Below are 23,557 nucleotides of genomic sequence, written 5' to 3'. Positions count from 1 at the left end.
GTTCCTTGGGTGTCACGTGGCCCAGCATCCAACACGGGGAGTCTCGGGCTTCCGGCAGCCGGGCGGAGGCTCGGCCCGGCCTCACTTCCCTCCCGAAACCCCCAAGAGAAACGCTGCTCCAGCTCGAGGGCCAAGTGCTTGGCCCTGCAGCAGCTGAATCAAGTGTGGCGGGGGAGGACCCTCCCCCTCCAGGCCAGAGGAACTTACTTCCTCCCCACAACCCTAAACCCAAGTCACGTCAACCCATCGACCTCCCACAACCAGTTACATACACGCAGCTCCTTCTTTCCCTCAGCCCACATGTCCCGATTAATTGTTGCCCAGTCGATGTATTTCCTCCCAAAACCTCGTCTGTAGTATTTTTAAGCCTGTCTCCCCTGAGGCAAGGAAGTCATCTCGTATGCCCAGTGAGAGGGCTCACCAAATACTTTTTTCTGACTAGCTGTCCCACCTGGGGATGTTAAGCGAGGGAGAGTGAGTCCAGGAGGCTGCCGTGCATTTTTTTTTCAAACTGTTCACATTTATTATTGAGAACAATAAAAAAATCTTTTAAAGACTATCTGTATCTTATTACCAACAGTGAGGTAATATGTTTACAAAACATTTACAGAATTTGATATGCAAATAATGAAATCAGGGAGGAGGGTGGGTTAAAGATACTGGGACCATGGAGACCGGGGAGGTGTGGGGGGAGGGGGAGAGAGAACGAAGCAAAACGGAATCATCGAGGAGGAGGAGTGAGGCCGGTGGTAATTCTATCACATTTTTTAAAAAGAAACCAGGAAAGGAGAGAGGGTCCAGATTTTCAACAGGCATCTTTCAAACCGCATAAACAAGTCGTGTTGCCCGCAACGATTCTCTCAAGGAGAGAATTGGATCTTGCTTTTCTCAAGAAGAAACCCTAAAAGCATTTGTGCGGCAAATGTGCTCGGGGCTTTTCAAGATGTATTAGACTACTGGGGGAAAGGAAGAAAGAGGAAATACCGAAAACAAGTGCCACTTCTGAGCAAACTTTAAAAAAATACATCTTCAGGCTTGGGGGGGAAAGTGGCTGAAATTCAAATTGTTCCTACAAACATCCCTGGGCAGATGTGGACTGTTGAGTGGAGCATTTTCTCTGCCGTTGTCAGCAAAATCGCCATCTGAGAGAGGAAGAGAAAGGAAGAGAAAGAGGGGGAGAGAGGGATGGACAGAAAGGAAGAGACACAGCAGGAGAAAGCAAGAGAGCACAGGAAGAGGAAGAATGAGACAACAAGAGAAAGAGTGAGAGGGAGAATTGAGAGGGGGAAGAGAGGGAGAGAGGAGAAAGATGGGGAGAAAGAGGAGAGAGAGAGAGAGAGAAAGGGACCATCTTCAGGCCCTTGTATCTGGGAAAACAGGATGTGCTCATCTGAAAAAGAGGCCCAAATGCCCCGGATGTGAACAGCCCTATTGTGCTTTCTGGAAATGAGACTCTGTGGGGAGGGCGAGGTAGGGAAAGGTGGCAGTTGGCCCCTCGACTGGAGACGGGCTCTAGAAGATTGGACATTCGTCAACCAAAACCCCCAAAATGGCTTCGGTGAGCCCGCTTCCCCTGGGAAGAGAGCAATGCACCACTGTCAGGGACCAGGATGCTCTGCTCCTGCGCCCGATTTCCCCCCTCGCAGCTCCCACCTCTCCCAATCCCTCACAAATTCTCTTTCCTCCCACCCCTCATCCTTTCCCTCACCACACTTCTCGCAGCCCCAGGGCCAGAGATGTCTTCGTTTTGGAAACAAAACTCCTCCCGTCTACCACGTCCCCAGATAGGGGGCTTTGAACGAACGGGCACGATTTCTACAGAATAAACATGCTCTGAACTTCTTAATTTAAGCGAGTTCCTTCACGGCCGCCTCAGGTCGGGGCGGTGAGTTAGCTGCGGCTCCCGCCACAGGCGGTGAGGACGAGATTTTAAAAACAAGCGCTCCTGCCCTAGGTCATTTAAAACTTTTTCTGAGTGTAAAGCCCCAAGCTGATCCCATCTCAATTTTCTCTTATGAAGGCCTCCCGGGTGACCTGGACCAAAATCTCTGCTCTAAAACATCTCAATTTTTCTCCTGCACCAGCCTGGCGATTTTCAAGATGGTCAGTCAAGCAAGCACACGGTGGGCTGGGCCTGCTGGCGAGCAGCAGTGGGGGGTCCCAGTCGTCCCCCACAACTGAGGTAGGCCAAGGGCCAACCGGGGCATCTCGGGCCTCCGGCCGCTTGCACCACGTTTCCAAATCTGGTCTCTTCCAGTGAGCGAGAGAGCGAGGGAGGGAGCGAGTAGATGGAATGTGGAGGGTCAGGATCCCTCTCATCTTTGCTCGGGCCTGAAATCGGAAACCCCGGGCGGTCGCTCGGGCGCCAGAGGCTCTGGGAGGGAAGGAGGGGCTGGGAGGACTGTGTGTGTCAGGGGACCGGGGGGGGCACAGAGGCAGGGGGTGGTGCTGCCCCTCCTTCTCCCCTGGAAAATTCCAGAACTGAAGAGGAGAAGGGGAAAGGAGGGGTATTCCGCCCCTTGTCAAGATACAGACGGCCCCCTGGGAGAGGAGCAGGGCGCGCTCCCCGAGGGACAAGAGAAGTCCACTCTCCAACCACGGGGACGGTCTCTGACCGCCCGTGTGACCCCCGCGGGCTTCCCTCCACCCCCGCCGAGGATGGGGTGGGGGTCGGGGGGGCATCCCAGCTTTCCGGGGTGGGGGCCGGTGGGGAGAGATCCCTCAGCCGGGGAACAACTCGAAGGTCAGCGGGAGGGACGCTGCGGGAGGCGAGCCAGCCGACTCCCGCTCGGGATGAGATGAAGAAATCGGGACATCTCGGCAGGTTCCCTCAGGAATTCAGTCACTGAAGGCGCTCCCGAGGGGCTCGGGAGGAAGGGTGTGGGGGATGGGGCTTTTTTGCATCCGTGTCAATCAGCGAAATACAAATTCCTGTTCTCTTTTCACCAGAGCCCTTGTGCCGGTTGGATTCTGTGCACACCATTTACAAAATCTATGGCTACTCGGGTCAGGGGGGCGGGGGACGGGTGAGGACCACCTGTCCTCAGAGTCAGGCCCGGGGACCGAGCGCCCCGTTTAGGCTCCGCCCGGCAGGCAGGCGGGGCTTAGCTAGAGGGCGTTTTTCCGGGCCAGAGTCACTGCCGGTCCCGCTGCCGGGCGGGGGGGCTTCTCCGAGGAGGTCCCGCCGGGCACCTGGCGGCGGCACTACCTGGAAATCATGGAACTGGAGTGGGACTGGCTGGACGAGGTGGTGGCGGCGCTGAGCTGAGAGAACCCGCTGTGGCTCGATTCCAGGCTGGTCATGGAGCCCCTGGGGTGAGGCGGGGAGAAATGCGGGGGGGGGGGGGGGGGGGGGCGGGTCAGAGCCCGGACGCTAGGGCGCGAGCCCACCCGAAGGGGACAACCTCCCACCCCCCCTACCCACCCGGAAGGAGCCCCGAGAACAGGGCCGAGGGCGGAGGGGGCGGGAGCGGCTCCGCACCTGAAGTCCTCGGAGCCGATGACCTCCGTGTAGTACATGACCTTGCACTTGTGGGAGGAGACCTGGAGAGAAGCCAGCACGTCGTCCACGCGGGGCAGGTTGGTGGCGGCGCAGGCCGGCATGCTGTGGAACTTCCATTGCAGGATGTAGAAGCCGGGCCAGCGGGTCACGTGCGAGCCCTGAGGGGGGCGGCCAGAGAGCCGCGGGTGTGAGGCGGGGGCGGGGGCAGGGCCCGCCGCTGGAGCTTAGGAGGCTGGGCGCCCCGAGTGCTGCCCACGGGGCAGAGGTGCCATGGGCACACGCCAAACACCATGCCTTTCTGCCCCCCAATTACAGGAGCTTGGCATTGGCTGCCCCGGGCCAGTTTCCAGCAGGTTCCCCTCGGCCTCATTTAATGAGAACCGTACCAAACTTTCGACTAGACTGGAAGCTCCTTGAGGGCAGGGATGGTGTCCACTAACTCTACTGGACTCTCTCAAGCGCTCAGGACAGTGCTCTGCACAGAGCGAGCAGCATGAACTAGTGGAAAGAACCCGGGAATCGGAAGACCTGGGTTCTAAACCCGGCTCTGCCACTTGCCGGCTGTGACCCCGAGCAAGTCTCAACTTCTCTGGGTCTCAGTTTTGGCATCTTTAAAAAGGTATTCAACACCTCTTCTCCCTGACTTAGACCGCGAGACCCTTGTGGGACAGGGTCTGTGTCCAACCTGACAATTCCGTATCCTCCCCGGGACTTAGCACAGTGCTTGGAACGCAGTAAGCACTTAAATACCATAATTATTCCTTATTATTCTAGCAGACGCTCAGGCGACACTCCGCACTGATGGATCGACTCACTGCGGGCCTTGCCCGAACCCAGAATGATGTTAATAACGCTGGTACTTGTTACGCACTTACCACGTACCAAGCACTGTGCTAAGCCCCCCGCGCCCCCCAGGACCACGCTCTGGCCGTCACCTGCACGCTCTCCCCTTCCTTGCAGATCAGAGGGGACTCGACCATGCTGTAGTCCCGCCCCAGCTGCCACGCTTTGTCTATCAGCTGCACGTTGTTCCCGCCCGGCGACGTGATGCTGTGAGCTCCCAGGGAGTCCTTCTTCGGGGGCTGCGGGGACCTCTTGGAGTGGTAGATGTTAAAGACGATGTCCCCTTTGCACACGTCAAAATCCCAAGTGATGACGGAGGCGGCGTCCACGATCTGAATTAAGATCTGGGGAGAGTCCAGAGGCGCTCCGCTGAGAGACGTTTCTCGGCACAGACCCCCCCGGGTCTTTCCGGGAGCCGGAAGACCGGGCCGCGGCTCCCCCGTGGCCACGCTACCTGGGGAGGGGGGCCCCCGCTCTTCCTCCAGGGTAGGGGGGAGGCCGGGAGGCTGAGCTAGGCCTCGAGTGGAGCAGTAGAGTGGGAACAGCAGGAGAGGAACTGGGGCTCTGGGCTGGCTGGGGTGTTGGGGTGTAGGGGCGGCAGGGGGGATTCGAGCACTCCTCCTGCTCCCCTCCAGGGCCTGCTCCACCAACTTACTGTTCCCGGCCCCACTGACCACTAATTTAGTCCCTCCCCCCACCCGCCCCAAGCCTCTCCAGCCCCTTCCTTGGGTGGAAGGGGCCCAACCGGAAGGCTCTTCCCAGCGGTTGGGGCCACGGCAGCTGCCTTGGCCATTCCAATGACTGTCTGGCCCTCTCAAGGCAAGAGCGGGGCCCGCCCGCGGGACTAGCCGCGCCTCAGACCAACCCCGCCTCCTCGTCCGGCAGCCGCACCTCGTGGGGCGCGCCTTTGAAAACGCTGGCGCACTGATAGATGGTCTCCGTCCAGAGGGTCAGGTCTTCGTTCTCCAATTCCTCCGCCGTCCGGTACAGGGACTTGGGCACTAGCCCGCCCTCGGGGACTTCACACTGGAGCGGCAAGGAACAGGGGAAGAGGCGTTAGCACTCCTCGAACTTCAGACGCAGCAGCCCGCGGTACGCCTGGGCTCGCCCCGGGCCCGAGCGACGGTGACAAACAACAGTTGACCGGTGGCGTGTGTCTGTTGCAGAGCAGTGCGCCGAGCACGGTACAGAGTGGGAAATGCCAGCCGCTTAACATCCGGACCTGCCCAAAATCTTCGGGCAGCGGCTCCAACCGGAGCGCTCGGCCGCGGGTGAGTGGGTGAAGGCAGTCCCCCGCCGCTCAGCCGGCACTAGAGAAACCCGGGCTCCCACGCTCAGTTACCGAAGACGGCGCAGGTAACAATTCAATGTCGGCATTCTGGTTGACCTAAAGAGGTCACGGGCACGGCAACCCCTGAGAACTGGGAAAGTGCGGGGGACCCACGGAGAGGGCTGCGGCCCGCTCCGTGAGGCACGTGACTGTTGGAGAGGAGGTGTGCCAAGCACTTGGACCAGATCCTTTCTCACTTGCCCCCATCAGAGGCAGGGAGGACAGGCTGGCTTCTGGGTCCCCTGGGTACAAAAGAGGCGCCCTTCCCCAGGGCGGTGGTCCTCCCTGTGGATACCACGGCCTACCGGCCTGAGGCCCTTAAACTCAGACTGCTTCGGCACGGTTCCCCAAAAGCCGCCCACGCCGATGGACTCCGGGGCGAAGGCAGTGGCTGGCGAGACCCTCCTCCTCTTTGAGCAAAGGCTTCCGGGGACGAACTCGCTCAGGGTCAGGCCGGAAGAGCATCATCTCAAAAAGCTCAAACATTTCTTTGGGGAGCTTCTATTTAAGGACCCAAGACTCCTCCTCTGGCCCGAAAAACAAGGGATTCCCCAACACTTTAAGTCCCCAACACCTCTCTGGCGCCCGGATCCTATCGTCCTGTATCCTCCTACTCACACTGTAATGGATATAGTGGAGTCCTTAAAGCACAGCAGACAGTAGGCTATCCCTCCTACTTAGACTGTAGGCCTCACATGGGACGGGCACTCTGTCCAACCCGATTCTCATGTATCGAACCCAGCACTTAGTTCAGTGCTTGGCACATGGCAAGTGCTAAACAATCAACGTAATTATTATTACTATTACTACAGACCGCCGCGGGGGTCGGCCTGGACCGGGTGCTTCGATGCCATTAATGGAATCGTAACTAACTGGCGGGGGGAGGAGGGGGCGGGGGCTCCCCCTCCACCCCAGGCCTGTTGCCCCAGACTCCGGCCACCCCGAGGTCTGCCCTCTTCTCTGGGGGCCCAAGAGCTCAAGTGGAAAGGGAATCGAACAAGTGGGAAGCCGCCGGTTAAAGCCGAGACTTCGAGGGGGCGGTGAGACAGGAGACGAGGGGCTGCAGCAGAAGGGAGCCCGGCCCAGCCCGGGATGGCTCCAGGTGGGCAAGGGCCCGGGCGCCGCGACGCGCAGACCCTCACCATGCACTCTCCGCTCAGGAAGTCCGGGATGATCTCTTTGTCGATGTAGTCCAGCAGGCCTCCGGGACCCTGGTAGTCGTTGCCCGCGTAAATAAGGAACTTCTTCCGGGTGTTGTCGTCGATGAAAGGGCTGACCTGCGGGAGGACGGGGAGACGGCAGAGCCCTCGAGTCACCGGCCGCCTCCCCGAACGCGCGGCTGCCGAGGCCGCGGGGAGGTTTCGGGTCTGCCTGGTGCCACCCGGCGTGTCCCCCAGCCCGGCCAGACTAAGGGAGAGAGGAGGAGGAGGAGGAAGGGGACGCTTCTCTTCCTCCCCCCTTTGGAATTCCTCCAAGGTACCCCCACCCCAGCTCCCCGCCGCCGGCCCCGCTCCCTGCTGCGTCTCCGGCAGCCATGAGCGTGGGCCCGGGAGCCCGGCCGGGGTCAGGAGCGCAGACCCACCAGGGTCCACAGGACCGGAAACACTCTCGGGGCGCGGAGGATGAGGAGGCGACCCAGGGTCTCGGGGTAGTTGGCCTCCACCACCTCAATGATCCTGAGCAGGGCCTTGACGCCTGGGCGCCACAGGTGCCGCATGTTCAGCCCCTCCAGGTCCACCAGGCAGGTCCACGAGCTGGCCGCGGGAAGGAGAGAAGCGTTAGCCGCCGAGGGGCAATGAGGCTGCCAAGGGGCCGCCGCCCTGTAGCTGACCGAAAACGCTCCTCTCCCTCGAGAGCCCGGCCGGCCGACCGCCCGGCCTCTCAGCCCAGTTTCCACAACTCCACCCCACCCAGCTTCGGATTTCCTCACGCCTATGACGGCATCCCCCTCCTCTACCTCCTTGTCCCTTCCCCTTCCCCACGGGCCCCAACTTCCCCATGAGCACACAACTGGTCACCCAGAGTTTCACTTACAGCTCCCCAGTCATCATCGCACACCAAACCATGCTCAAAGACTGGGACAGACACGGATACACACACGCGCACACGTGTGCGTTAAGTGGGGAACACATTCACCCGCCTAGAAGACAGAGGCAGGGAAATCCCTCCCAGCTCTGATTCTCACTCTCATTTAGGATGCTCTCCCGGGCCTCCACCCAGCGCCTCATTGGAAATTCAGAAGTCCCACTTCAGAGGGGCCTCATACTTAGGGAGACTAGCTCCCCAAGTCCAAGATTACCTGATAGGTCGACCAAACACTTTAGTGTTTTCCTCACACCGCCTCAGTCCTTCTTCATTTATAGAGAGCACCTGGGTACGGACACAGAACAGTCACAGAGAGGCTGGTTTGAAATTCGGCTAGGAGAGGGTGGGGGGCGGGAGGAGGGAGACGATCTGGACGGCTGGGTGGGCTGAGGGCTACGGTCGGCCGCCCTTCGGTAAGGAGCCAGCGGGCACGTTAGGGTGACCCGAATCTTGGAGCCGAGGTTCCAGGGCTGAGACGGGGCAGCCTCTGCCCTCGCTGAACCCGACAAAGTCGCGCGTTTTATCCGTTTCTGCCCAGTGCTCACACATCCTGACTCATTCAAGGGCTTCCAGCATGGCGCCGGGCAAACGGTTCTCGGTCTTGGTCGAGCTCACCGGGGTCAGACATCGCAGGGCGGGGGCTCGAGCAGAAGAGGCAGGAGGGTCGGAAGGTAAGGTCCCCACCGGCAGGGCTCGGGCGGTTGAGAGCCGCCCCCTCGGCGGCCGAGCCACGGCCCCGGAAGCGGGTCACGCGGCCTCGGGAGTGAAACGAGCCGTCCACGGCCCCGCGGACGTCTGCTCTGCACGCCTAGCTCAAACCCGGTCAAATAAAGCGAAGATGCCTGGCGTCAGGTATGCCCTGGGCCGCCTCTGGCCAAACGCACAGTTTTCTTCAGAAAAACGATCGCCCAAAAGCCACCCCTCTCCTTGGACCTAGGCACCCTCCCCACAAGTCCTGGATCTGGACTGTTTTCAGTCACATGAACGGGTCCAGGTGATGCCGCACTGCCAAAGGGAACAAGAACAGTTTCTTGGCCCACCCAAGGAGAGCAGGCACCCAATCGGCCGGAAGACGTGGGCCGGGGACGATCTGGGGTGGGAGAGGAAGAGGAGGAGGGAACACTTCATATTCACAGAGCGAGTGGGGGAGGATCCCTGGAGGAACAGGATTTTTGTCTGTGTTATGAGTGAGGGGAGGAAGATGGGTGCCGGAGAACCGGGTGTCCCCGCCAAGAGGCTGCACCGACGGCTTGGGCGAGAGACCCGCAGGAACGGCCGGCGAGGAGACTTTTCTTTCCGCCAGCCTGCCTTTGGCCCGGCCCAATCCGCCCCCGAAGAAGGCCGCCCCACCGCCCCTTGGGAGCCGAGGACCCGGGCGGCTTTAACGGAAAAGAAACCTTCCCGGGGATCGGGTGGCTCCCGCTTCGCCTCGGAGGGCCAAGTGGGGCGACGGAATTGCTTCGGCATCCGGACACTTACGTATCTCAGCAGGGCTTCCTCTCCGAGGGCTCGAACTAAGCCTTTGGTGTCCATCTGCCCCAACCTGAGCACGTACAGGGGGCGGCCGTCTAAATGGAGGACGAAACGTCGACCGTTAGTGTTATCCCGGTGGCGGGGGAGGGGTCCGACGCTCCTCCCGGGCCCTGATGAAGACCGGCCAATGGGCCGATGGCACTCGCGGAACCCTAAGGGGTGCACGGCCGCTGCAACGGGCCCTAGGGGAAGCACGACTGAGGCAAGGCACGCAAATCCTGCCCTCGAGGAGCTCCCGCTCTAATGGGATCCAAACTTTTGTCTGGGTGATTCCCCCACCCCCACACTCCCATCCCGGCTTTCGGAGTAGCAGCCGTTTCCTGGTTCCCTTGGCTCCTGAATAATAATAATAAATGGTATTTTTTAGGCGCTTACTATGTGCCAAGCACTGTTCTAAGCGCTGGGGTAGATACAAAGTAATCAGGTTGTCCTCCGTTGGGCTCACGATCTTAATCCCCATTTTGCAGATGAGGGAACTGAGGCACAGAGAAGTGAAGTGATTCGCCCAAAGTCACGCAGCTAACAATTGGCAGAGCGGGGATTAGAACCCATGAGAACTCTGACTCCCAAGGTGTGCTCTTTCCACTAAGCCACACTGCTTCTCTGCGGGCTGTCAGCAAGTAACCACAAACAGAACGCGATGTCCTCGTTTGTCCTCTAGACTGTAAACACGTTGTGGGCAGGCAATCTCTCTCTTCTATTGTTCTACTGCTCTCTCCCAAGCGCTCAGTACAGTGCTCTGCACACGGTAAGGCCTCAATATGACTGACTGACCACCTGGAGAACTGCCTGGAAGGCAAAGAACCTCAGGCCGGGGACGGATGGTCACGAAGCAGACCGGACGATGCGTGGGCCTCGTTTCCGAGCCCCGGCCCCTCACCTTTGTCGTGATGGTGCCAGCCTCCCGCGTAGTAGTCCTGGAGGACCTGGGGAGGGTTCCAGGTGTCCAGGAGGTAGTCCACCTGGTGCTGCTTCCGCCACGTGAGAGACTGGCAGAGGAATTCCCTGGCTTTGTCGATGTTGAAGTCCCGGGCCCGTAGGAACCGCAGGATGTGCTCGTCTTTTGGGATCTGCCCGGAGAGGGGAGCATTTCAGACTCGGTGTCGGGAGGGGGCGGGGAGGGGGAGACGATGGGCGCCCCCATCCGTGGTCAAGAGTGACGAGTCAGCAGTGAGCGATCCCTGGGAAGACGGAGCTCACCATCGGGGGCCCCCCCGGGTTGGGGGGCAACGACCCACGCTGGCGGATCGCATCCGAAAAGCGGCCGAGGCCTGCCGCGCCCCAGGGTCGTGGGGGGAAAGGGGGAGGGTTTCCAATCCCTGCTGAAGCAGAGGAGGAGCCTGCTCCGGGATCCCGGGGCCGCCCCTCCGCTCCCCCGGCCCGACCCCTCGGCTCTCTCGCTCGTTCCGGGGGGCTGAGAGACTATCTCTGCCTCACCCGAGGTGAAATACCAGGAAGGAGGCCCGAGAGAGTCCCCGCATTAAAATGCACCCCCCGGATCTCTTCATTTCCACAGAGTCGACTGGTGGACTGCTGGCCCCCCGAAAGAGGGAGGGTAAGGTAACGGTCCCAGGAGCTGGTCCGGCTCAGTTGTCCGGCAGGTGGGGCCCCGGGCCACGGACCCTCTCGCTACTTTCAGGTACGTGTGGAATGGGACCCATCCAACCGGTGGGCTCCTCCCAGAGAGAGGGCTTCCCCACCGCGCTCCGGGAGATGAGGAGCCTATCGATTACGGGGAGGGAGGAGCCCCTCGAGGAAGCAACAGCCAATAGTACTCGGCAGGGGGAGAGGGAGGCGGCTTCCCGGGACGGAAGGCCGCGGCGGCAGCGAGGTCACCTCGGGCCCGGCCGGCCAGTCGGTTGGGAGAGAACCACATCCCCGGGTCGACCGTCCCCTCACCTTGCCCTTGTGGGTCTCCTGGAGCCACTGTCGGAGTCGGATGAGACAGCTTTCCTGCAGGGGCGTCAGGTCCCCCAGGTATCTCTTGATGTAATCCGCATCCAATTTATCTGAGGCGAAAGGCAAACGATAAGCTGCTGATTTCCAACAGCCCCGCGGGCAGGGAAGAACCCCATACGCCATCTCCATCAGACGGCAGAGGCTCCCTACCCTCCAGCCTCCCACTGAGGGTACCGGCACGGAAGGCAGCAGGGAAAAGCTCGGTCAGGCCAGATGCTTTTCTCCGATTTCCGTCGAGGCGGCGACCCTCGCCCCGGTGGCTCAACGGTTACCAACCCGGATTTCCCCAAGCATGGGTGGAGAGGCCTTTGAGTCTCATTGGCTATGAAACTGCAAAACAAGATACCCATAAGGAGAGGAAACGAGTTCGGGAGGCCGGGCCAAGGCCGTCAGCCGGAGCACTTTCTCATTCAACGGAAAAAAAGGGGGCACAAATCCCCCATCCTCACATTGGCCAATGGGAGAAAGCAGAAGTAGCAAGTGACCAAATTCTAGCGATGGCACAGAGGGAAATTCTCATCGAGGAAGTGATAATTATCACTACTATATTATAGCTATCATTATTATTTTTAGGCCCTTCCTGTGGGCCGAAGCACTGGGGAAGACGCGGGCCGGGACCTGTAATCTTTCTCCCGCTCGGGAAGGAAGCCGAACGAGTTAGGGAAGCCGTCGCCGATCGATCGGCGGGAGCGGCTTTGGGAGATTCCCCGGCTGTAGCCGGGACCCGGAAGCCGGTGCCCTAACTGGGCGAGGACAGGTTGGGGCGATGCCACGGCTTCGGCTGGGGTCCGGGCGTATGGTCTGATGCCCGGGCCAGCTTGCGGGGTCAAATTTGTAAAAAGGGCCTTGAAGCAGAGAGGCCAACTATCTGTTTTGAGCGTCGGGGGATGAGAGGGTGGACGGAAAGTTGTCTGAGAATCTCGGGAGGTGACGGGCTTCAGAGAGCTCACAGGCCAGAGGAGCCTCCGCTTTGGGTTTTTCAGCCAAGACGGGAAACTCTCAGATCTTGTCCGAGACATGAGAGAGGCCGGATCGGAGTCGAGCTCGGCCGGCCGCAGATGGGGGTGGCCGAGGTCTGGAAGACGTACCGTCTGGCGTTCCTGCCGCAGGCTCGGTGGGACTGTTCGAGCTGCTGAGCATCTCACTCGTCGGCCCTTCCTTCGGGGGCGGGTCCGGGATGCTGATGGCGGGAGACACGGGCCGCGGCGTGCACGACACGCTCTTTTCGGAGGAACCGGTCAGAGGGGCGGGGGTCCAGCGGGGTATAAACGTTATGCCTTCCTCCTCCATCTGGCGCAGGTAGTATTCGATGATTTCTTTTCCCTTCAAAACAAAGCCACGTTTCAAGGCCAGGGAAGACACAGCGAAGGCCCCTTGCCAGGTGGGGAGGGTGATTACGAGGTGATGCATAAAATGAAACCAGATGCAGAATGGAGGATTGAGAGAGGTGAAACAGTCCACACACATCAGAGATTTTATTTTCTCCCTCTCCCTCCCAAAAGTCCAAAGACATGACTGTACTCTCGCAAGCACTTAGCACAGTGCTCTGGACATAGAAAGTGCTCAGTAAACACCATTGACGCAAAGGATCTGCACATCAACACATGCCAATACTGGGCTGAGCCCATAGCGGGCCCCAAAGTGAGCACCTCGGCCCTGCCCTCTTGTGCCAAAAATATGCCCAAGGAGAGAGTCTCCCATAGGCCCTCTCCCAGAGAGCCCGTGGTCGACGGGCAAACTAAATGGGAGCCGGGCCCCGGCGGACACTCGGGACTACCGGAGACTCTTTTCGGTTAGTCCCCGCCTAAGTTGCCGGCTGCCCACTTTGGCCGTCTCTTCAGAGAGCCTCGATGGCCCCAACTCACTTTTTTAATGTTGCTGGTGTACTGTTTCATGGCAATCTTTTCCACGGTGCTTTCAAAGCCGAAGAAAGATTTGATGTCTAAACTTGCAGACTGTTCAAAGCAGGTCCAGTCTTCGTTGTCTGGGTGAACCTGCGAGGGGGAAGGAAAGCGTGGGGCTGAATTGCCTTTGGTCTGGAGAAAGGCAGGGGAGGGCGGAGGAGGATGGAGAGGAGGAGGAGGGGGAGGAGGAAGTGGCTGCTTTCCTCAGCACTATTAAATGTACCTAAATATATGTGCATTTATCAGTTCCTGCAATTATCTATTTCACCCTGATAAATTTCTACCCTATTTCATCCTGCTCGATAACCTCGTTTCTCCTCCTGCTGCCACTGTTTATTCAGCAATTTTTCACTGGATGACTGTCTCCCCAATTAGACTGCAGATTCCTTGAGGGCAGGGAATGTGTCTTGCCAGGTCCCAGCCCCGGGTGACTCACCGTGTAACAACAGTGCTCATTAATGATGACTCGGTTGGAGAAGGTTTCGTTGTACGCTTCTATGTGCAAAGTCCGCTCCCGGCGGTTCAAGGAGTTTTTCTGGACAAAGTAAACGTAATCGACTCCCGCAATCTAAGACAGACAGACCGGAGACTTCGGGTCAGAAGAAGTGCTGATGGCTACGGAAGCCAGACGGGCAGAGGGCATGGTGGGAGGAAGGAAGAGGGAAGAAAGGGGGAAAGGGGAATAAAAGGGAGAAAGAAGGGGGGAAGAAAAGGGGGAAAGAAGGGGGAAAGAGGGCGGAAGAAGGAGGGAAACGGGGGGAACATAGGAAGGGAGGAAGATCAAAAAGAAGCAGGGAAGGAGGGAGTCAAGAGCCCAGTTAGCTCACCTTCTTGAGCAGTCTGGGGGCATCGATGTCCAGTTTACAGCGCCTCTCGATGACATGGATGGCCCCGTCGTCACTCTTAACTTCGCTCACAGTGTCGCTGTCCACAAACATGGGGATCAGAGGGCACGTGGGGAACCTCCTCTCGTAGGCCTGCACAGCGGACAGAGAGAGAGCAAGGTTCGGCCGCTGCCGCTGGGTGGGCGAGGGAGGGAGAGCTTCCGGGGAGGGGCAGGCGCAAGTTTCTAACACACAGCTCGCACCCCACTAACTCATTCACTCATTCATTCCCTGTGGTATTTGTTATGCGTCGACTAGGTGCCAAGCACTGTATTTACCACAATCAGGTCAGACATGGTCCCTGTTCCATATTGGGCTCCAAATCCAAGGGGGAGGCAGGGATTCAGTGCCCATTTTCCAACTGAGGAAACTGAGGCCCAGAGGAGTGAAGTGACATGTCCAAAGTCTCACAGTTGACAGGTAGCGGGGGGGGGGGGGGGGGGGGGGGGGACACGATGAGAAGTCATGTCCTCTGACTCCCAGGCCCAGACTTCCCCCTAGGCCGCGCTCTGGGTCTTGCGGCTATCGATCTGGGGCATTTTCAGCGGAGGAGCCGCTCGGACACTTTGCAGCTTTAAGGCCTCACCGGCCTCGTCCGACTTGGGGCTCCCGAGGGGCCCTGACTCTGCGGGCTGAGGATCCGCCTAGTCAGAGGCTCCATGGGCTGGAAACCACCAAACCCCACCCCTGCGGGTGTCGCCGTGACGTTGCTCAGGGCTGGAGGGGCTGACGGGATTCCTCGCTGCAGGACAGCAACGTGGGCCCCGAACCTCACCTTCTCAGCAGGCCCTGAGGCAGGGGGAGAATGGATGGGGGCCAGACCCTCCCCCCTGCAGAGTGCTTCCCAAAGAATGGATGCTCATGGGGGAGGTTCGATTCGATTTCTGAAAAATCACCATACACATGCACTTGCAATCCGGCACTGGGAGCCTCAGCCAAACCCAATTCCCGCACCCAGAGCCCAGCTCTGCTGCCTGACGTTCTCGGCTGTGGACCCCCACAACGCGGCCCCGACCCTCCCCTCTTGCTAGGTAGCCGACCGGTGGGACCGGACCGCAGGCTGCCGACCCAGTTTCCTCCAGGAGGGTGAGGCTGCTTTAAGACAGTGGGAAGAAGGCTCGGTAGGAGGAGGTTTTGTTAAAAAAAAAAAAAAAAAAAAAATCGGGACAATCAACGCCTGAGGGAGGGACCGCTTCAAGGTCTTGGAGCGGGGTTCTTGGTTGAACTTCGGTATGGAAAGTTCCTGTTGTGGAGAAAAAGGCCAACTCTACAAACCGCTTATGCCCCATGTCGAAAAGCAACTCCCAGAGGGCCAAAGCGACTCTGAGGAGGAGGAGGAGGGAGGCACTTTCTACAGATAATTACAGAGTCGTCAGTGACAGCAGAGAACACATCTGTTCCATCTGAACTGTTTTTGGTAGGAAAAGAGTCTACTATTTGACTGTATCGAATTTATTAAAAAATAAAGGTTCCAGGAGGCCACAAAACAGCCCAGAAAAATCTTTGGCAGTGATCTCCCACCACCAGGGTGAGGGCCCCCCAAAACTCCAGAAAGGAACTTCTAAGGGGAGTATCAAACCTCCAGGAGTTCTGGACCGTCACCCCGGCCTTCCAGCCCCAACCCTTATTTCTGAGCTATTGGCGGGAGCTCAAGGAGATGATTACTTCATCACCTCCAGCATTGGTTTCACGGGATGAATTGAGAGGGACTGGGTGGAATGCAGGCTTCCGGAAAGAGTAGAGATGCTCAAGCGGGCTTCGTTTGGAACCGAGAAAATGGAAGTGGCAGGGAGAGTGGATTTGTTCCAATCTCTCGCCTGCACTCCGCTGATTCTACATTCAACGTGTCAGAAGGCTCAAGAGCACAAACAGAATTCCAGACAACTGGGGTGGGCAGCTGAAACAAAGGCTAAACTCCTCACACTTCCACCCACTTCCGCCCACCCAACTGCTTTCGAGAAAGACTTTGCGCTCTGGAAGCCGGACAGCCATTCTTTTCTGTTCCTAACCAGCCTCTGGAAGGCGGGCACGCCTGACAGATTAATAGCAGGCACCGTTCTGTGAAGAGGGAAAAAAAGACAGCGTCGCAGAGCAGAGATTAAGTTCGGCTGAGAGAAGCCCCGTCGGAGGCCGCGTGGCCGAGGGGAGGGAGTCCGGAGTCAGGAGATCAGGGTTCGAATTCCGGCTCCGCCACTTGCCTGCCATTCGACCAGTGACAAGCCATTTCACCTTTCTGGGCTTTAGTTTCCACATCTGTAAAACGGGACTAAGACAGCTGTTCTCCCTCAATAAATGGTATTTATCGAGCACTTACTATGTATAGAGCTGGTAGACATGTTCCCTGCCCAGACCCTCACATTGAAGCAGTCAGCAGAGGCCCATCCGTCCATCAATCAGTAGTACCTCTCGAGTGCCTGCCAGCTGTGTGCACAGTGCTGTCCCAAGAGCTTGGGAGAGCACGAGATAATCGAAAGACACGATCCCCACCCTCAAGGAGTTCACCGTCTAGCAGGGAGACAGACCCAGAGTAGTTTAGAGGTGGGAGGGAGAGCTCGAGAAGAGAAGGAAGTGCTCCCTGAGATGCACATTCAAGGGCAGGCCACGGTCCAAGGTGAAGCCCCGAAGGATGTGACGAGGTGGAGCGACTACCTAAGAAGATGAAAGCAGCGAGGTCTGATGGCTAGAGCTCGGGTCTGGGAGTCAAAAGGACCTGGGGTCTAATCCCCACGTCCTCACTCGTCTGCTGTGTGGCCTTGGGCAAGTCGCTCCACTTCTCTGAGCCTCACTTCCCTCACCTGCAGAATGGGGATTAAGATATTGTGAGCCTTATGTGCGGCGTGAACTGTGTCCAACCTGATTAGATTTCATCTTCCCCTGTGCTTCATAGAGTGCCTGGCATATAGTAGACCCTAAGAAAAAAAAAATGAAAGAGGGCCCTTCCAGGCCCAAAGATGACCACCCTGGGGAGACCGGAGGCACGCCCAGTCCCCTGTCCCCTACCCCATCCCGGAGAGAGGCACGCCAGACGACTCCGGGAGGAAGTCAATGGTCTTATTGTTTCTGATGAGCCTAAGGATCATACTGAACAGCTGAGGGGCGGGGGCTCTGACTCCTAAGGGGGATATCGTGAGGCAGTGCAGGCAGGATCGGTTGCTGCCCGTGGAGGCGGGGTGCCACAACGCCGGCTGCGCCCCTCACTTCCGGCGAACGCTTCCGAGGCGCCGATGGCATCGCGCCGGACATCGGGGGACAGCTGACCTGGGCAACCTGGGGCCCTGACGGACTGCATTCCACCACAATTACATCACACCTCCTCTCGCATCCCCCCCCTTTCCCGGCCCCAGACCACAGGACTGAAGGACACAGCCGAGGAAAGGCCAGTCAGTTCCCTTCGGGAGAGTTTTTAAGGAGGCCGCATTCTGGGCTCCAGAAACTGACCTAGTTTTAGCCGAATAGCAGATGCTCAGGGAAAAAACAAAAAACAAAAAAACCAACTCCGAATCGAACCCACTCTCCTCTGAAACACCGTTTTAGGAAAAAAAAAACCTCCAAGAACTTAAAGAAATGGATGCGGCATTAACTGGGTTTGGATGATCCATCGCCTTCATTACAGAACATGTGAACATTGAGCCATCTTGGGAACAGCGGGCGTTCTGCGTTAAACGCTGCCATACTTTGAATAAACTGATACGGGTTTGGGGAGATTTTACTGCACAGCAGGAGGGCTTCAGGAAGTTCTGGAGGAACTGGGGGAGGGAAAAGAAGTGGGAAGGAAGGGTGTTCTGACCATCTGCATGCAATGCAACCTGGATTCAGGAGAAACGGTCCGGGCGAGCGCACGGAACTGCCCGGTTCTCCCAGAACACAACCCACACACTCCAGGAGGACTGACCGGGCTTCTTTACTAAGATCACATTATTTTTCAAGGTCTGCCCCCGGCACCGCCCCCTCCCATTCCATCTCCCTCTCTCTCAAACTTCTCTCCAGTTCCCTTTAGACTCAGAACCGATTCACGAGTCCCAAGGGTGGCCGGAACAGGTGACACATGACTCAGGCAAGGAGCGGTTAATCGACTCGAACTAAAGAGAGCTTCTCAGAGGGAGGTGAAGGACCGCAGGGGGGAAAATCGAAACGGGCGCCTAGCTCAGAGAGACAAAATAAGCCGTTTCAGCTCCGGGAGCTTCCCGGAAACATTTCAAAGGACTCTTCCTAGTCGGAAGGGAGGGTGTTACCTGTGCCGCTGAATGCCAGGCACCGATATGTGCGGGCACCCAAGTATTTCGGCCACCCTCACCCTCGCCCACCACAAAACACAGCTCTACAACCTCTTGGCATGGGGGATGGATTATCTGTGAGTGCCCCCTAAGTGGCCAGAGCCCGACACCACTCTCCCCCCGCATTCCTCACCCCATTCCAGTCTACGCAACGGGGCACCGGACTGCCTCCCGAGCAGCTCTCTGTGACCCGCCCCCAGCCCCACTACTTCAGGCTCGCCATCTGGCTTTCCCGAGGAGCTGATAACCGGTATCTTTTGAGGGGTCCACATCCCACTCCTCCCTTTCAGGACCTCGGGGAGTCTCCCGCTTCACCTGCCCGAGACTGCTGGGAGGTCCCTCTGTGGGGTACCAGGCCCTAAGAAGGAGGAGAATAACCACTTACAGTTTGGGGCCTAGGTTGGGATTTGGGGGGGTGGGGGGTGGCGTTTTCAGAGTGAGAGCAGCGGGTTCAGGAATCACTAGAGAGTTAACCAGAACGGCCAGGAAAGGCCGAGAGCCCCGAGTCGGCAGCCGGTCAACCCCGGCCGTCCAACGTGTGCGCCCTGAAGGCGACAAAAGCGAGGCCACGGACCAGCACTGAACTCTTGGAGTCTGCCTGCCCACAACCCTCTTGGCCCTGCCTCCTGGTCGGGGCGACCTCCAAAGGACGACTCAAGCTCTTTGCGGCTGGTTTACCCGGGCGGGTTCGCCGCAAGCCCTCCTTAGCTCGGTTTCTGTGCTTCACATTTCACCCACACACACACACACACACCCAGCCCTTAGACAACGGGGGCATTTTGCCCAGCTGAAACGACCAAGCAATAGCAGCCCCTAGCTGGATGCTGCAAGGGCTGTCTCTTGGGTTGGGCAGCAAACTTCAGCCCAGGTGACGCAAAGGAACGGGTTGTTTCTCTCGAGAGCGTGCGCACTGCTTGAAGTGGCCTTCGGCTAATCGCCCTTTCTCGGTGGTCAAGAGCCACTGGAGGAGAGGAAAATGGACAATGCCAACCAGCCTGAACTCCGCTCGATGGCGCATTTAAATTCCCTATTTGAAGAGTTTGTGGAGGAGGAGGAAGAGGTGGCGGCGGCAAGGCGCCGGGGGGAGGGAGAGAGTCACACCGAGTGGTTAGAGCTTGCCCACGGGTTCAAGCTCTGAGCAAGGACAGCTCCCTGCTCTTCCTCCGAAGTCAGCTCCGTTGCTACGGTTACCACGCGGCTGCCTACACAGCCATTCTAAATCGGTCGTTGTCAGAGATCCGCAGAATCCGAGATTTGAAAATAAACAGCTCTGCGACGCCAAGAGGAAGTTTAGCCTCCCCGAGGGTACGAGGCCCTTAAACGCCAGGCGAGCAGGGGCCCGCTCCCCCTCCCGCTGGGGGAGGAGGGACAGAAGGCTCGAAGAGAATGCCGGCCTGGGCAGGTGCGAGAGACGCGGAGTCCAGGCCCAGGGCCGCCCGCCGCCAACGCCAGTCAAGAGTCACGGCCGTTTTAGAAATGAGCTCCGGAGACCGGATATGAGGGTCTCCAAAAAGACTGGTCGATGGCTGTCCCCGCCGGGCGGGTGGAACGTGGAACCCTCGGGGGCCGGGCGACCCGCTCATGGTCCTCAAGCCCCAGGACTCCAGCCGCGACCCGGCCCCTCTCTGCTCCCCCGGGCCCCCACGCCAGCTCCGGGCCAGTGTCTGCAGCCAGAAAGCAGTGGATTCAAAAGTCCTCCCAAAACTCTGGCCTCCCCGAACCGCCGACCCCGGGGCTGCTGAAGAAGAAAACCTGCCACGATTCCCTCATGATACCCACACACCTCATTCCTCTAATGCCAACCTACTCACCGTAGCTTCATCTCATCTCCCTCGCTGCCGACCTCTCACTCACCTCCTGCCTCTGGGCTAGAACGCCCTCCCTCCCTCCTCATAGCTGACAGACCGTGACTCTCCCCACCTGCGAAGCCTTATTGGACTTCGAAGCGCAGATCGCAAGTCTGCTGCAAAGTGGCAGAGCCCAGGCCTGAAAGTCAGGAGACCTAGGTCTTCTAATCCCAGCTTGGCCCCTCGTTTACTGCGGCAAGTCATTCCACTTTGCTGGACCTCTGATTCCACATCTGTAAAATGGGAGATTCGACACCTGCTTTCCCTCTTTAACTGTAAGCCCCGTGGGGGCCAAGGATTGTGTCCGATCTGATACTCCGAATCACCGGCCCTCTGCACTGTGCTCTGGCACGCAGTCATCACGTCTCTATCCCTTTACCCATCACCCCTTTACCTCTCCGCAGCTAAAGCCTCATTTTCCCCTTTTCCCTCTGCTCCTCCACCTCTCCCTTCCCATCCCCACAGCACCGTACTCGTCTGCTCAACTGTATATATTTTCGTTACCCTATTTATTTTGTTAATGAATTGTACATTGCCTCGATTCTATTTAGTTGCCATTGTTTTTACGAGATGTTCTTCCCCTCGACGCTGTTTATTGCCATCGTTCTCGTCTGTCCGTCTCCCCCGATTAGACCGTAAGCCCGTCAAACGGCATGGACCGTCTCTATCTGTTGCCGACTTGTTCATCCCAAGCGCTTAGTACAGTGCTCTGCACATAGTAAGCGCTCAATAAATACTATTGAATGAACGTCACGGCTATCCCAATTATTACTATTACTAAGAGCCTGGAAAATTCAAACTCAAGCCCAGGAAAAGTTCCCTGACCACAAGGAACTTAGGTTCTTCCTTAGCTTTTACGGTTGCAACTGTCTTCCTTGCAAGTCTTTCAGGTTGGGCTTTTTCACAACAGCGATTTCACATGAGTGCAGTTTGATTTAGTCAAAAACAAAATCTCGGTGGGTTTGGAAACCCAAAGGTAGCAATGGGAGGAATGGAGACCCTGCCAGGCGGGGAGGGCACGGGGGAAGAAAGAGACATCTCTAATTCCAGTGGTCAGGAATGCCTGGGACCCAAAGCCAACCTGAAGTGGGGCCAGGCTGGACTGTCCGATGGATCTCGGCAGAGCCGGCAAGAGGAATGAAGCAGCTGGGGGGGAAATGAAAGAAAAAAAAGGGCAGTCCACATCTTCTAAACAGATTTGAGACCTGATCTGAGAGCCAGAGAAGAGTAACTTGGCAGATGCAGAATCTGGATGGCCTCAACGAATGTGCGTTGTGGGTTCTAATTTCTGCTCTGCCACGTCTGCTCTGCCACATGTCTGCTGCTATGTGACCTTGGGCACTTCCCTTCTCTGTACCTCAGTTCCCTCCTCTGTAAAATGGGGATTAAGACTGTGAGCCCCATATGGGACAGGGACTGTGTCCAACCTTGTATCTACCCCAGCGCTTAGAAAGGTGCTTGCTACAATTACTATATTGTACTCTCCCTGTGTTTAGTACAGTGCTCTGCACACAGTAAGCACTTAATAAATACCCCTGATGATGATGATGATGGTGGTGGTCCCAGCTCTGCCACTGGCCTGCCAGATGCCCTTGGACAGGATACTTGGCTTCCCCGTGCCCCAGTTCCCTCAGCTGCAAAACGGGGATAAGATCCCCGCTCTCCTCCACCCCATCTAAGACCGCGAGCCCCGCTGGCGGGCAGGGACCTGGGTCCGAGCTGATCACCTCACACCCACCCCAGGGTCACCAAGGGGCTTTACATCTACGTCAGCACTGAAGGAAGACCACCGCCGCTTCCATTCACTCAGAAAAATCAGCATTGCTCAAGGCCTGCTGATCCTCCTGCTTCTCGCTTGTTCCCAGAACGAGAGCAGTTCGCTCTCCCCCAGGGTGGCAACCGAAAGACGGAGATCCCCAGGGGTCTTCCCGCGGGCTGGCGCCCTCGCGGTTCTCCTTGGCATCGACGGCAGCTGTCCGGGATCTCGTGCCAAGCCCGAGCCCGTAGGAACGGGACCGCTTCAGCGGCCCCTCTCCAGAGGGGAAATGGGGAATGGGGGCGAAGAGGCCAGTGCTGGCCCGGGGCTCCGGGCTCCCCGGCTGACCGACTTCTCGAACCCATCTGTTCCGGTGCCACACACCCGTCCACCCACTCACGCTTCCGGTCGACTCCAGGAGGGACTAAATGGCGCACGGTTTCCAAGACCGTTCCCAGCGGGGCTGAAATGCTAGTTACCCGTTGGCGGGGGAAAATTTCAATAGCTCTGGAAAATCGACCCGTTAAGCCATCTAAGCGAGAAAGCCTTTTGGGTGCCAGATGATTGGTTCGTTTTGCTGCGTTTCACTTTAAAGCTTGATGGGGGAGAAAAAAAAAAAAGCACAAAACAACAGCTTAAAATTAAACTGCCTTCTTCATGCTGACGAACACAGAAAAGCCCTCTGGATAAAAAGTCTTTAGCAAGGCATCGTCAAAAGCGCCATCTCCTTGTGGAAACGCCGCGCTGCTGTTGCCGCCAGTCGGTCGTGGTCAAATAGCTAAGTCTTGGCTGTGTCTCAGGCTGTGGATGGCTTTCATCTCAGGGCTGAGGTCCGGAGCTCAGGCGTCACTGACCCCTCAGGCCGGGAAGCCCACCCGCCCGGCCCCAACACGGCAGGGCGGCTGTCGGGGAGGCCCGCGACGCCCACGGCCGCAGTGAGGCCCCCTAGGAGTTTGGACGAAGCTCGCTCTGGACCCGGCGGGCGGGCAGGCCGGGGGCCGGCTCGGGACCGGCGCCCGTTGGGGACAGAGGAAAGGATAACCGGTGACCGCCAAGAGGTTGGGAGGGGCCGGACCACGAGAGCATGGGTGGGCATCAAACGCGAGGCTTGAAAGGCAGCGTGGCTTAATGGATAGAACCCGGGCCTGGAGTCAGAAGGACCTGGGTTCTGATCCCGGCTCCGCCACATGTCTGCTGTGTGACCTTGGGCAAGCCATTTCACTCCTCTGGGTCTCATTTACCTCCCCTGTAAAATGGGGATTAAGAGCGTGAGCCCCTTGTGGGACAGGGACTGCGTCCAAACTGCCTCACTTGCATCGGGCCCAGCACTTAGAACGGTGCTTGGCACAAAGTCAGCACTTAACAAGTACCACAATTATTACTATTAACCAGCTCTCTTAGTGTGACGGGAGCGGGGAAAGGATCGGGGGAAGCCGGCTTCCTGAGAGAGCCATTTGAACGGGCTCAGCTCAAACTCGGAAAAAGGAGCCTCTGCCGCTCGTTTATCTCTGCATTCACCAAACCGTCCCCGGCGCCGAACCCCGCTTGTTCTCTCCAATATATTTATAACTGCCTTCTCCCACAAGACCCTAAAAACAAGACGCCCACCTCTTGAGGCGTCCCCGTTAGCAGCGTTATTC

At 58.1% G+C, this 23,557-nt stretch overlaps 1 protein-coding gene and 1 long non-coding RNA gene across 4 annotated transcripts in view; one reads left to right on the top strand and one right to left on the bottom strand.

The window, feature by feature from the left end:
- Nucleotides 1–498: 498 nt before the first annotated feature.
- SEC14L1 (SEC14 like lipid binding 1) overlaps nt 499–23,557 on the bottom strand; it is a 34,945-nt gene continuing 11,886 nt past the window's right edge. For all 3 annotated transcript variants that reach the window (XM_029056785.2, XM_029056787.2, XM_029056786.2), the window contains 15 exons: nt 13,984–14,133; nt 13,593–13,724; nt 13,118–13,246; nt 12,341–12,575; nt 11,193–11,302; nt 10,174–10,363; nt 9,240–9,328; nt 7,975–8,045; nt 7,258–7,429; nt 6,818–6,952; nt 5,237–5,371; nt 4,438–4,689; nt 3,482–3,660; nt 3,209–3,310; nt 499–1,142 (listed from right to left, as the gene is read on the bottom strand). In XM_029056785.2, the coding sequence (XP_028912618.1) occupies nt 1,127–1,142; nt 3,209–3,310; nt 3,482–3,660; nt 4,438–4,689; nt 5,237–5,371; nt 6,818–6,952; nt 7,258–7,429; nt 7,975–8,045; nt 9,240–9,328; nt 10,174–10,363; nt 11,193–11,302; nt 12,341–12,575; nt 13,118–13,246; nt 13,593–13,724; nt 13,984–14,133 (2,097 nt within the window). In that variant the 3' untranslated portion in view covers nt 499–1,126. The remainder of the gene's footprint in view (nt 1,143–3,208; nt 3,311–3,481; nt 3,661–4,437; nt 4,690–5,236; nt 5,372–6,817; nt 6,953–7,257; nt 7,430–7,974; nt 8,046–9,239; nt 9,329–10,173; nt 10,364–11,192; nt 11,303–12,340; nt 12,576–13,117; nt 13,247–13,592; nt 13,725–13,983; nt 14,134–23,557) is intronic.
- LOC120638193 lies at nt 10,363–13,723 on the top strand. The gene is made up of 2 exons (XR_005659715.1): nt 10,363–10,932; nt 11,344–13,723. It is a non-coding gene; the product is annotated as an uncharacterized LOC120638193 (long non-coding RNA).

Source organism: Ornithorhynchus anatinus, unplaced genomic scaffold, assembly GCF_004115215.2.
Source record: "Ornithorhynchus anatinus isolate Pmale09 unplaced genomic scaffold, mOrnAna1.pri.v4 scaffold_264_arrow_ctg1, whole genome shotgun sequence".
NCBI classification, from domain to species: Eukaryota; Metazoa; Chordata; class Mammalia; order Monotremata; family Ornithorhynchidae; genus Ornithorhynchus; species Ornithorhynchus anatinus.
The sequence above is the reverse complement of the archived record's forward strand: the minus strand, read 5'-3'. Positions and strand labels throughout refer to the sequence as shown.